Source organism: Conger conger, chromosome 6, assembly GCF_963514075.1.
Source record: "Conger conger chromosome 6, fConCon1.1, whole genome shotgun sequence".
NCBI classification, from domain to species: domain Eukaryota; kingdom Metazoa; phylum Chordata; class Actinopteri; order Anguilliformes; family Congridae; genus Conger; species Conger conger.
In genome coordinates, this window is record NC_083765.1 from 25286013 (window position 1) to 25298693 (window position 12681).

Below are 12681 nucleotides of genomic sequence, written 5' to 3' on the forward strand. Positions count from 1 at the left end.
GTGGTAATTATAATCTATATTACTTGTAAAAGTAGGAAAAGCAGTACATAGAAGTTCAACGTTATAAGTTTCCTTTCATTTTTATGTCTTTGCTTTTTCAGTAAGATTCTATAGAAGGTAGCATTATTAGGTGATTTAAAAGTTATAAGTTTCCTTTCATTTTTATGTCTTTTATTTTTTAGAAAGATACTATATACGATATAAATAAGTAGTAGACTTTAGGGGTGTTCGTACCCATTGTATTAATGGAAGTTCAGTAGCTTTTATCTCCGTGAAGGGGGAGCCATAAGATAAGGTAAAGGCCAAAGAGGATGATGGATATTTGAGGGGTGTACCTTGAATTTAACATCTGGGGGAAAGGTAAATTAGAAAGAGCTAAAGGGGTATATGGAACTTGCATGTGATTAGCAAACTGAAAGATGATGTATAACCTGTCAGCTGTATAACTCTATTCTTCTGATTGATTATAATAAAGTATATCTTACTATAATCATATGTGATAAAGGTTATTTTAGAGGAATACAGTGAATACAGGAAATCGTATACCAGATTTGCATCACACCCTTCACTTCGAGACTGGGCTGGAAGTTCAGTAGAACTTACCAGGGCTCCAGGACGTTCGGAGTACTTAAAGGAAAAGAGAGTTCGTCCCCGAGAGACCTCCTCGTGGGGTACTGCTCGTGGGAACGTGAGGTCTGAGCTCGGCAAGGGGTCCGTGGCTCACGACAGCGCTGTAAGAGACTCATTGCAAGTTATCGCAAACGCTTGATTGCAGTTGTTGCTGCTAAGGGTGGCCCAACCAGTTATTAGGTTTAGGGGGCAATCACTTTTTCACACAGGGCCATGTAAGTTTGGATTTTTGTTCTCCGTTAATAATAAAAACATCATTTAAAAACTACATTTTGTGTTTACTTGTGTTGTCTTTGACTAATATTTAAATTTGTTTGATGATCTGAAACATTTAAGTGTGACAAACATGCAAAAAAATAAGAAATCAGGAAGGGGGCAAACACTTTTTCACACCACAATCACCATCTCAAAATATTTCCTATGCAACATTAAAAAAACTGGTCCAAAGGAGTAACTGGAACACCATAGGGTGTAAACATCATGAAGGTGATTTTCATTTTTAAAAGGATGAAAACCCATCTTATCAGAGTTGCCAATTTGATTATGTGACTGGAGTGAGATTTTCTATTTGATAGTGACAGCACAGGAGCTTAGCATTTTAGTATCGCACACATTTTACCTTAGTTTAAAAAAAAACTTATATTTTTCTTAATTGTTCAAAATATCTGACTTTAATATGATAGTCCATATGAATATTATCAATTTAACGTCGATAGACTATTTCAAAGGTACGATAGGTAAGATTTTTGTGTAAAAACATTGTTACAAGACCATTGTAAATCCCTTCCTATCAATGAAAAAGGCTCACTGACATGTTGACTAGCCCTCTGCCTGTGTTAATAGTCCTTAAATTCGGGTTTTTAAATCTGCAGTTGACGAGCCGGCACTCTGTACCAAAACATCGTACAGCTGCACAATAATTCAAGCTCATTGGTTGAAAATGGTTTCTTATTGCCACAGCCAATTGTGCTTCAATGTCAGCGCGTTCACAGAGAAGGGGTGGGATAAACAGTGTAGTGGTTTGGGAGTGTTTGTTGCTGCATTTCCTCTCTTTGACCGTTACCAATTGTACCTTTAACAGAAAACGTAACTTTATATTACTTCCAGCAAAAATAGCCAACTTTTCCAGGTTTGCATCTTAGTCTACACTACAGCTCGGATTGTTCGGCTCCGAATCAGAGGAATATACTTTCCGATATACGCGTGGAAAGTTTTATTGAGTTCTAGGGTTTTAGGCGATCATTAGTTCATTTCAATTAATGTTTAGATTTGTTTTATAAACTAGCTAGTAAAGAATGGGACGCACTGTAGCCTACATCACAATCCAGCAGTCCTCCTATGATGACGTCACGGGTTAAAGTTCTACCAATACTGATAGCTACAAACTGAAACAGGAAAAACAACACAGAGAGGTGTAATGAAAGACCGGTAGAACAAAAAAAAAGGAAAATTTTCTCTGAACAAGACATAAGGATCTAGTCATTTTGGATCACGGATGAAGGTACGAGGAGATGAACAGCTAACTGTTAACACTAACGTTAACAGTCTAATCGTGTGCTACCTGCTATCAATCTGCCTGTCACAGTGTTGAGTTAGATAATCATAGCGAGCGCAACCACATTGAGATATGTAAGTTACAGTCCTGATGAGTATTTGTGTTATTTTTATAGGGCATAGCAAAGTGATTAGTTGACATCACAAAATACCACACGTTACTTATACATTAGCTATACCGAAATCCTTTGATGGCTTGTCACGTTGTAACTGTCAGTGGACACGACGGTGCATGCTGACTGTCCACAGCTAACGTTAGCTAACGTTAGGTAACTCACTAATGCAAGCGAGCTAATTGCCCGTCGGCACGGCATAACGTGAACGATTATTTATGTGTTTTTACTATAACTCTCATGCAAGATATCTTATATTAACTATATCAGCAGGTCACTCATCTCAATAAATAATGTTATGTCAGATGTCACATATCTGTCAAGTAACGTTTGCTAGATAGCCGGCAATGTAATAGTTATACAGTTATGGTATTGTATGGTATTACAAGACGGGTACGGTACCGACGTTGTATTTCCGAAAATGAAGTTGGTGACTAGGCGGTTAAGAAAATAAACTATCAAGCTGGACATTTTGTGGGCGAACCGTCGTGCTTTCAAATTGTTATTATTATAATAGCTATATATAGAAGCCAAACGGGAACTCGCTCACAGGTAAGACTGGAAGATTTTGTAGACAAAAATGCAGATTTTAAAAAAAGAAATGGCGTGGTAATGAGGTTATTAATAACCACAGTAGCGAATAACAATTATTACTCTGAATACGATAATAATTATTAGTCAAATGTTTCAAAATGATCACCGATTTTTTTCTACGCTTAGTCGGTGATGGTTCGGTGCACTTTTGCCCGTTTTACAGAATGGCTGGGGTATTCGACATTGACCTGGAGTCGGAGGACGTCAGTGATGCAGAGGTCAGGGTCCAAGTCTATGCGGTCTGGTCCTGATAAGTGTACTAGATGGTTCAAATGCTCTATTTTATCTTACCAACTGTAATTTACCTTTGTGCATTTAACGGAATTTCTTAGGTTGGAAATGAAGATATGATGTGTGTGTGTGCGGCTGGCACAATTTGACTGCTGGTTTGTCTGTATATTACAGGAGGAAGTGTGTAATATTTATGTGGAAGAAACCGATCCGTAAGTACTCCACACCTCCTTTTTTCTATCAGATCAAGGATCTGTTATCCTGATCCCAGAAGAGCCTGAAGGTGGAAATGCCATTTAAAGATGTAGGCTTATAAAATATATAAAATAATAAAATATTAAAAGTGTTCTTTTTTTCTGTGCCTGTTCTGTTTTGTTTGATATATTAAACAATGTTTTGATTGATACATTTGAAACCAATCTGATTCTATAGCAGAGCAGCAGTAAGCAGTGTAGGGGCGACATCTTTGTAATGGGCAGACTACCTCCACGCTATGTTACAACTAACTAACGAAAAGTGCTTACATCAACCCCCATCTGGGCTGAATTGACTTTGGCCTATGTATTGTGTAATACAGATGAATAGGATTCACATGGAAACTCGTTTACACATTTTCCAACATGTTCACTCACATCTGTTTATCTTAATGAAATCCTGCATTATTTTGACCAACAGAGAGGGACATATCCAGACGTATCCATGCAAATCTAGATTCTGTAATCCTGATCTTGTGGTATCCGGATCAGAAGGATCCTATTTAAAAATTATTCGAAAAACCTACAAGATTACAATTTTATCCCTCTCGGCATATAATTGTTACTCCACTAATTTGCTTTGCAACATATTTTCCTTTGCTTTGATTACAGAGCACCAGTAATGAAGAAGCGGCTAAATATAAGGGCATCTTAGATTGTGTTAGACACCGCACTTTGATTACTGCATCTCTCTATTCTCCATTCTGTCTCTGTCTCCCTCTCTCCCTCAGTGCACAGACAGAAGAAGTGGAGCTGACTGGGGCCTGTGTGAACAGAGGCAGTGAGCTGGTTGGCCCAGAATGCTTTGAGCTGCTGACTGTGCTGGGGAAAGGAGGCTATGGCAAGGTGGGTGTGTGTGTGTGGGTGGGTGTGTGTTTGTGAGATCTGTGTGTGTGTGTGAGAGAGAGAGATCTGTGTGTGTGTGAGATCTGTGTGTGTGTGTGTGTGTGTGTGTGTGTTTCCATGGGGTGTGCATGTGTCTATGTAGTAGAGGGCAGCTACTTCACCAGGAGTGCGTAAGTTGTTGTAACTCATTGAGATTTGAAACGTGACCTTTAGCCCCTTGTAAGATTTTGCCTGGTACATGTGTAAATGTGGGTATATGTGTCCCTATGTGTGTGTTTTTATCTGTGTGTGTGCATCTGTTTGTTTGTGCATGCATGTGTGGGGGGTGGGAGGGGTAGATAGTATTTCATTAGTCACTGCCTATGTGAAATGTGATTAGGGTAGTTCAGTTTAAAGAGAAACTGAACCATGTTAACTCTACAGATGGTGTCTATGCACTGTGCTGCATGAACTCTCCTTTTATGTGTGTAATGTGTATGCAGTTTGTCTCTGATATTTGTATGTATGCAGTATGTATGTGCTTTCTGAGTTTCCTCCCAGTGGGGAATTTCTTTTTTAAGCTCACATTCTTGCTTTTTGGGGGTTCAGCCCTGTTTTTTTGCCAAGTTTCCCTTTCTGCTTTCTATGCAAGTCATCTTTGTGTCTGTAGAAAACACTATACAAATACAATTCTGTTGAATACTGGATGCAATGTGTCTGTGCTATGTGTGTGTGTACAGTGTGTCTGTGCTGTGTATCTGTGCTGTGTGTGTGTGTGTACAGTGTGTCTGTGCTGTCTGTATGTGTTCAGTGTGTCTGTGCTGTGTGTGTACAGTGTGTCTGTGCTGTCTGTATGTGTACAATGTGTCTGTGTGTACAGTGTGTCAGTGCTGTCTGTATGTGTGCAATGTGTCTGTGCTGTGTACAGTGTGTCTGTATGTGTACAGTGTCTGTGCTGTGTGTATGTGTACAGTGTGTCAGTGCTGTCTGTATGTGTACAGTGTGTCTGTGCTGTGTGTCTGTGTACAGTGTGTCTGTGCTGTCTGTACGTGTACAGTGTCTGTGCTGTCTGTATGTGTACAGTGTGTCTGTATGTGTACAGTGTGTCTGTGCTGTGTGTGTGTGTACAGTGTGTCTGTGTTGTGTGTATATGTACAGTGTGTATGTATGCAGTATGTACTATGTGTACAGTGTGTATGTGCTGTGTGTAGGTATAGTGTGCCTGTGCTCTGTTTATGTATACAGTGAAGCTCTGTCTTCTTACAGGTTTTCCAAGTAAGAAAAGTCCAAGGATCTCAGACTGGCAAGATATTTGCCATGAAAGTCTTGAGAAAGGTAAAAAGTCCCTCTTTATTTCTTTATTGTGTTTTTTATATTTTTTTTATCAGTGCTTCTCTCTCACTTAGTCAGTGTCCCATGCAACCCCCCCCCCCCCACCACACACACACACACACACACACACCCTCACACCCCCTCCAGGCAAAGATCATATGCAATGCGAAGGACACCGCGCACACACGAGCAGAGAGGGAGATCCTGGAGACGGTGAGACACCCCTTCATTGTGGACCTCCTGTATGCCTTCCAGACTGGTGGCAAACTCTACCTCATCCTGGAGTGTCTCAGTGGTAAGGGGGGGCGGTCGCTGTCTGTCTGTGTCCATCGGTCAGCTCTACTCTGTGTCCTCATGTCCCTCTGTGTGTCTGTCTGTTTGCTCAGCTGTCAGTCTCTTGCTCATGTGTTAATCTGTCTGTTTGCCTGTGTGCTGCCCGGCTGTCCTGTCAGTGATTAGAGGCATCGCTGTCCATAATGACATAGACATTTATTTTGAGTAAAACTTCCTTTATTGATCGTCATGACTGGCAAAATAAAAGAGGGCAATGACTTCCAACTCTGCCACTGGAGTCGTTCACTTTGATAACTTTTGAGGAAAGGTGCATTAAACTATTAGTTTCCCACAGTCCTCACCAGCTCTTCACCTTTTGCTCAATGTAGCGTGCAGTCTTCTCTCCATTTTCTTTAAAAAAAGATTCGGTTCATGACTCTTTTTCTAGGCGGCACGGATGGTGCAGAGGGTAGCACTGCCGCCTCACAGCAAGGAGGTCCTGGGTTTGAATCCCGGTCGGCCTCTCTGTGTGGAGTTTGCGTGTTAGCGTGGGTTTCCTCCGGGTACTCCGGTTTCCTCCCACAGTCCAAAGACATGCAGGTTTGGCTGATTGGAGAGTCTAAATTGCCTGTAGGTGTGAGTGTGTGAGTGAATGGTGTGTCTGCCCTGCAATGGACTGGCGACCTGTCCAGAGTGTATTCCTGCCTTTTGCCCAATGTATGCTGGGATAGGCTCCAGCCCCCTTGCGACCCTGTTCAAGCGGGTTAGGATAATGAATGAATGAATGAATGACTCTTTTTCTCTCTTTACTTCCTCAGGTGGGGAGCTGTTTATGCAGCTGGAGAAAGAGGGGATATTTATGGAGGACACAGCCTGGTGAGAGAGAGAGAGAGCGAGACACACACACATGGTTGCATTATGGTTCAGATAAATAGCTACGTTTCTGTAATTGGTGGAAACAAATACCTGCATACACACCGGCCCTCCAGGACAGAAATTTCCCACCCGTGGTCTAGATGATCACCAGGGAATGGTATCAGCAGGACTTTATCTCCGTGAAAGTTAATTTTTCAGTTTATGATTGAGAGTGTGTGACTGGGCTATTTTGTGTTTGACGGTTTGTGTTTTGGCAGATGATTGTCTGATTTTTAGGTCATTTTCTGATGAGCACTTTTCTTTCTGGTCGACAGCTTCTATCTGGGGGAGATTACCATGGCTCTGGGACACCTCCACTCCAATGGCATCATATACAGAGACCTTAAACCAGAGAACATCATGCTCAACCACCAAGGTACAGGCAAGAGATTACACCCTGAAAGTAGGGCAGAGACCTTAAACCAGAAAACATCATGCTCAACCACCAAGGGACAGGCAAGAGATTACACCCTGAATGTAGGGCAGAGACCTTAAACCAGAGAACATCATGCTCAACCACCAAGGTACAAGAGGTTACACCCTGAAAGTAGGGCGGAGACCTTAAACCAGAGAACATCATGCTCAACCACCAAGGTACAGGCAAGAGATTACACCCTAAACGTAGGACAGAGACCTTAAACCAGAGAACATCATGCTCAACCTCCAAGGTACAAGAGGTTACACCATGAAAGTAGGGCGGAGACCTTAAACCAGAGAACATCATGCTCAACCACCAAGGTACAGGCAAGAGATTACACCCTGAACGTAGGGCAGAGACCTTAAACCAGAGAACATCATGCTCAACAACCAAAGTACAAGAGGTTACACCCTGAAAGTAGGGCGGAGACCTTAAAGCAGAGAACATCATGCTCAACCACCAAGGTACAAGTGGTTACGCCCTGAAAGTAGGTCTCTGGGTTTTCAGAGGAAGTCTCACTGGGCTGGTAAGCAAAAGCACTCTGCACGAAACTGTCATTGTGCCTTAATGACTTAATGTCTCTGTGTATGTGCTCTGCAGGACACATCAAGCTGACAGATTTTGGCCTGTGCAAGGAGTCAATTCATGACGGAGCAGTCACACACACCTTCTGTGGGACCATTGAGTACATGTAAGTGTAGTTACAGGAACACGGTTACTTTCTGTGGTGAGGGGTAGAGTTACAAGAGGACCATTGTGTTGGCCTTGTTGCAGTGCTGTGGGTTTGTGGGATATCTCTCTGAAACCAATGGGGTCTGGTAGTCCCTGCTGTAGAGCCTTTCTCCGTGAAGAGGTCTGTATGAGGACTCCGCACCCTCCTGTTCTGCTCCATGTCTCTTGGGGTCACTGTGGAGCTAAAATGTTCCTGTGATTCTCAGTTCCAACTAGTTTTGTAACACATGGTTGGTTCCATGTACAAAATTAACACCTAAGACATCTTTAAAGGCCCACACACATCAGCTTTCTCTTCTTGGTTTTAGTATCTAAAACTCCCACACATTTTTTGCAAAGAGCAGTGTCTTAGGTTTTTCGAAAAGTCCCTAACTCTGCCCTCAGAGCCCAATTCCCACTCTGCCCCCCCCCCCCCCCCCGCCCCCATCTCCCTCCCCCTCCAGTGGTAAGCTCTCTATGTTAACATTTAGCAACATCATTCAATAATTCAAACAAACATCATGTCATGTGGGAAATCATTTTACAAAGAGTTTGAAAAAATTGCAATTAGACCCTAAAATATGCATTCTTCTACCAAAATTGCAATGGTTTTACTTGAATCAGTATGGAACACAAATCGAAAGCTTTAGGATGGTACAAAAAGTAAAAAAAAAAATATATATATATATCTGTGTTCCCAGCTGAACTATGATGACACTTGTGCGCAAAATGGAGTAGTTGATTGCAGTGGGTTTAAATGGGGGTGGCATTGTGTGTATGTGGTATCTCGCTCCTCATTGCTGGAACATTGTGACCCCCACAGGGCTCCTGAGATCCTGATGCGCTCCGGACACAACCGGGCGGTGGACTGGTGGAGCCTGGGTGCCCTGATGTTCGACATGATGACTGGATCGGTGAGAGAGGGTCGGGTGGAGGGGAGACAGGGCATTTGGACATATTTGCTAGTTTTTCTGTCCACCATGGCTCATTATATGTATTTATGATAAACTGAGAGAAATAAAGCTAAAGGCCTATTATAGCTCCGCACTCACATCTGGTGCATCAACACCGGCTTTCCTCTATTCCTCCCTTTTTCTTTTCCTCACATCCCTCTCTTTATCTCTCTACATCTGTCACTTCTCCTCCTCTCCCCTCTCATTCCACCCTACCTCTCCCTCCTTCCCTCTCTATCCCTCTATCTCCCCCTTTCCCTCCTTCAGCCGCCCTTCACAGCTGAAAACAGGAAGAAGACGATCGATAAGATCCTCAAGTGTAAACTCAGCCTGCCGCCCTACCTCACGCCGGATGCTAGGGACATGATCAAGAAGGTGGGATCCGGCCCCTCCACTTCACATGCAAAATTCAAATGAGTTTCATTTCATTTCATTTCAGTTCTACTCCCGTTGAATATGGCAAGCTCTGCCTGTTTGCTACAATTACAAGAGTAAACAGGCTTCTCTCTCTCTCTCTCTCTCTCTCTCTCTCTCTCTCTCTCTATCCCCTCTCTCTCTCTCTCTCTCTCTCTCTTTCTCCCCCCTCTCTTTCTCTCACTCTCTCTTTCTCTCTTTATCCCCCCTCTCTCTCTTTCTCCCCCCTCTCTTTCTCTCTCTCACTCTTTCTCTCTTTATCCCCCCTCTCTCTCTTTCTCCCCCCCTCTCTTTCTCTCTCTCTCTCTTTCTCTCTTTATCCCCCTCTCTTTCTCTCTTTATCCCCCTCTCTTTCTCTCTTTATCCCCCTCTCTTTCTCTCTTTCTCCCCCTCTCTTTCTCTCTTTCTCCCCCTCTCTTTCTCTCTCTCTCTCTCTCTCTCTCTCCCCCCCCCCTTTCTCACACACACATATAGTTGTTAAAGAAGAATTCTGCTCAGAGACTGGGCTCCAGTAAGGCAGACTGTGCTGATATACAGGTTAGTAAAATATCAGTCAAAATATCAGGCATGGGTGTGTCCACAGGAATGCATTAAAGTGTCAGTGTGCATGGATTGCTGAATTTACTCTCCCTGCACACTTTCTTTTGCAGAAGCATCCCTTCTTCCGACACATCAACTGGGATGACCTGCTGAATAAACGAGTGGAGCCACCCTACAAGCCCTGTCTGGTACTGTGCCCCCTACGTTCTTCCCTCCATTTCTCTGTTTCTGACACTCAGTGCGGCCCCGGCCCTGGGTCTTTCACAGGGTAGTCTCACTGCAGCATGCTGTTCAACAGTACTTTGTGATTGGCTGTTGGTAGTCAGCTCATGAAATCCCATTGGTTTTGGTGGAAAAAGATTTGACCAGCCTAGAGCCTACAGCCGTCTCAAAACTCTTTATTTGTTGTTATAGCTTATGAGGACTTCATGCACCTTTTTTTGTGCACGCCACGTCTGTACAGTACTTCCAACCAGGGTTGCCACCCAGGGGATTTACATTTAAATGTAGGGGATTTCTAAAAATTAAAAGGCGAAGTTAAAATGTATGTGTCAATCACAGATAGGGGATTTTACAGCAGGTAGAGGGGGAAATTGTGAGACGTTTGTATGCGAGTCAATTGAAGGTGAGGGTTTTTTTCAGGGTTAATTTAATTCAGGCATCTGACACTACTCCCTCCTCCCACAGTCCAGACATGCAGGTTAGGCTGATTGGAGAGTCTAAATTGCCCGTAGGTATGAGTGTGTGAGTGAATGGTGTGTGTGCCCTGCGATGGACTGGCGACCTGTCCAGGGTGTATTCCTGCCTTTCGCCCGATGTATGCTGGGATAGGCTCCAGCCCCCCTGCGACCCTGCTCAGGCTAAGCGGGTTAGGGTAATGGATGGACACTGCTCCCAGTAAACCTGGGCTGTTGGCGGAGGTAACAGTGCAGTGTGTGTAAACCGGTGAGAGGCAGCCCTGACCAGAGGGCCTGTGTGTTGCCCTGTCCTGCAGCAGTCGGATGAGGACGTGAGTCAGTTCGACAGCCGCTTCACCCGACAGACGCCGGTGGACAGCCCGGACGACAGCTCTCTGGGCCACAGCGCTGACCATGCCTTCGCTGTGAGTGTGACTCTGTGTGCAGACACACCGTGCCTGTCTGGCCACACCTGTATACAGGCTGTACCTATTCTCAAAGCGCACCTACGTATACTGTACACACACATCTGACCGTCACACATCCCTGCTGCACTCCTGCATTCTGTCACAGGGCTTCACCTATGTGGCTCCCTCCGTGCTGGAGAGTCTGAAGGAAGGCTTCTCCTTCGAACCCAGGACCCGGCCCGTCCGCCGGCTCAACAGCAGCCCTCGCACGCCCATCAGGTAGAGGAGAGAGAGACCCTCCCCTCCTCCCTCCCCATTCAGATTTAAATGTCAGATTCAAATAGGGTTTACGGCAAATTGAGGTGGACACAGATTCCCTCTCTCACTATCTCTTTATCGCCCTCTCTATCTCTCCCTCTCCCTCTCTCTATCTCTCTCTTTATCTCCCTCTCTCTATCTCTCACTCTCTATTCCTCTCCCTCTTTCTATCTCTCTAGTCCCCTCAAGTTCTCTCTGGCAGAGCCCTTCAAGGCCAGTGGTGAGGGGGAGGCGGAGCTTCCTGTACCGGCCAAGCCCCTGCCCTCTGAAAACTGTGCCACCCAGCCAATCAGGACCCCCGGCCGGACCAAGAAGAAAGGACACAGAAGTGGGAGATGAATGCTGATTGGCTGAAATGTAATCCTTTTCTCAGGGGCCTTGTGTTTCTCGCTGTTTGTACCGCTGTGACATTCTCATGAACTTTCAGTCGGAAAGTCTGCTCAAATGCGCAACTGCTCTGGCAAGAGAATGGGTTTCGCCAAAAAATGTTTTCCTCTCATTTTGTAAAAAAAAAACAGTGAGATGTACATATGATGAGAGATTCATTGATCTACCAACAACAAGCAACAATGATGACTAATTAAGAAGAAAAAAGTTGGTCTTACCTAAACTTTATCTATATATGAAAAACTTAAACTGATTTCCTCTGCTTGCAATCTCCCCTTCTTGACACCTGTGATGACATTTCAGAAAGCAGTTCCTCTAATGGACGCCCAGTACAGGAGATCAGGAGGCAGTGTGCAGAATATTAACATTTTTATTATTGTGCAGCACAGACAGGTATTTTTATTGAGACAGGGTAACACAGGGTAACTGGGCTAACCTGCTATAGCAGTTTGCTCTCTGAGAGAAGTCAGTCCTGTTAGTGGGCGTGGATAACCCGAACTAAATTGTATCCAAAAACTAAAAACATTGCAAATTATTGTTTAACAGACTGCTGATGTTTTGCAGAAGTGATGCGAAATATATTAGAGAATCATGAAAAAAAGATATATTTTCTTGTTTCTAAAATAAGGGGAGGGTGTCTTGTGGTTGCAGGGGAAAGAATAGCATGTCTGCTGTAGTTGGCATGCAGTTCACAGTGCTGTGGTTGGCTTATGAAGTGAAGAATCTGGTATAAGGAGAGGGGATTAAGGGATACTGTTCCGTAGTTCTCTCAAATGTGATGAACTACATTATTTTCCTGTGATGTCCTGCCTCACTTCAGGTGGAGGGTTTGGTGTAAACAATGATTCTGCATTCACTACAGGGTCTATCCTGTTTTCTGATTATCAATATGTATTTAAGTTGTTATTGACTCAGTATTAATAATAAAAATAATAATATTAATAATATTAATAATATTACTAATATTTATATAATAATATTATATAAATATAAATTATATGGCTCATGGAGTTGCACTGTTACAATAGATATTGGATATTGAATATTGACCTTCATTCATTTCAGTTGTAAACATACCAGTTGTCAAATACTTAAATAATTCAGCTCTTACTGAATAAATCCTTGAATTATATTT

General features: G+C 43.4%; 1 protein-coding gene across 2 annotated transcripts; it reads left to right on the top strand.

Moving 5' to 3' along the window:
* The first annotated feature begins 1615 nt into the window (after positions 1 to 1615).
* LOC133130645 (ribosomal protein S6 kinase beta-2-like) lies at positions 1616 to 12678 on the top strand. Of its 2 annotated transcripts, none has more exons than XM_061245362.1 (16): positions 1616 to 2131; positions 3055 to 3109; positions 3297 to 3334; positions 4108 to 4222; positions 5468 to 5536; positions 5681 to 5828; positions 6625 to 6682; positions 6997 to 7097; positions 7740 to 7830; positions 8674 to 8764; positions 9071 to 9178; positions 9692 to 9754; positions 9868 to 9945; positions 10752 to 10859; positions 11008 to 11120; positions 11339 to 12678. In XM_061245362.1, the coding sequence occupies exons 2-16, from the start codon at positions 3056 to 3058 to the stop codon at positions 11496 to 11498; spliced, it is 1395 nt and encodes a 464-aa protein (XP_061101346.1). In that variant the 5' UTR covers positions 1616 to 2131; position 3055; the 3' UTR covers positions 11499 to 12678. The 2 variants fall into 2 exon arrangements, with proteins under 2 accessions (XP_061101346.1, XP_061101347.1); XM_061245363.1 differs by having other exon boundaries at positions 2125 to 2259.
* The last annotated feature ends 3 nt before the right edge of the window (positions 12679 to 12681 follow it).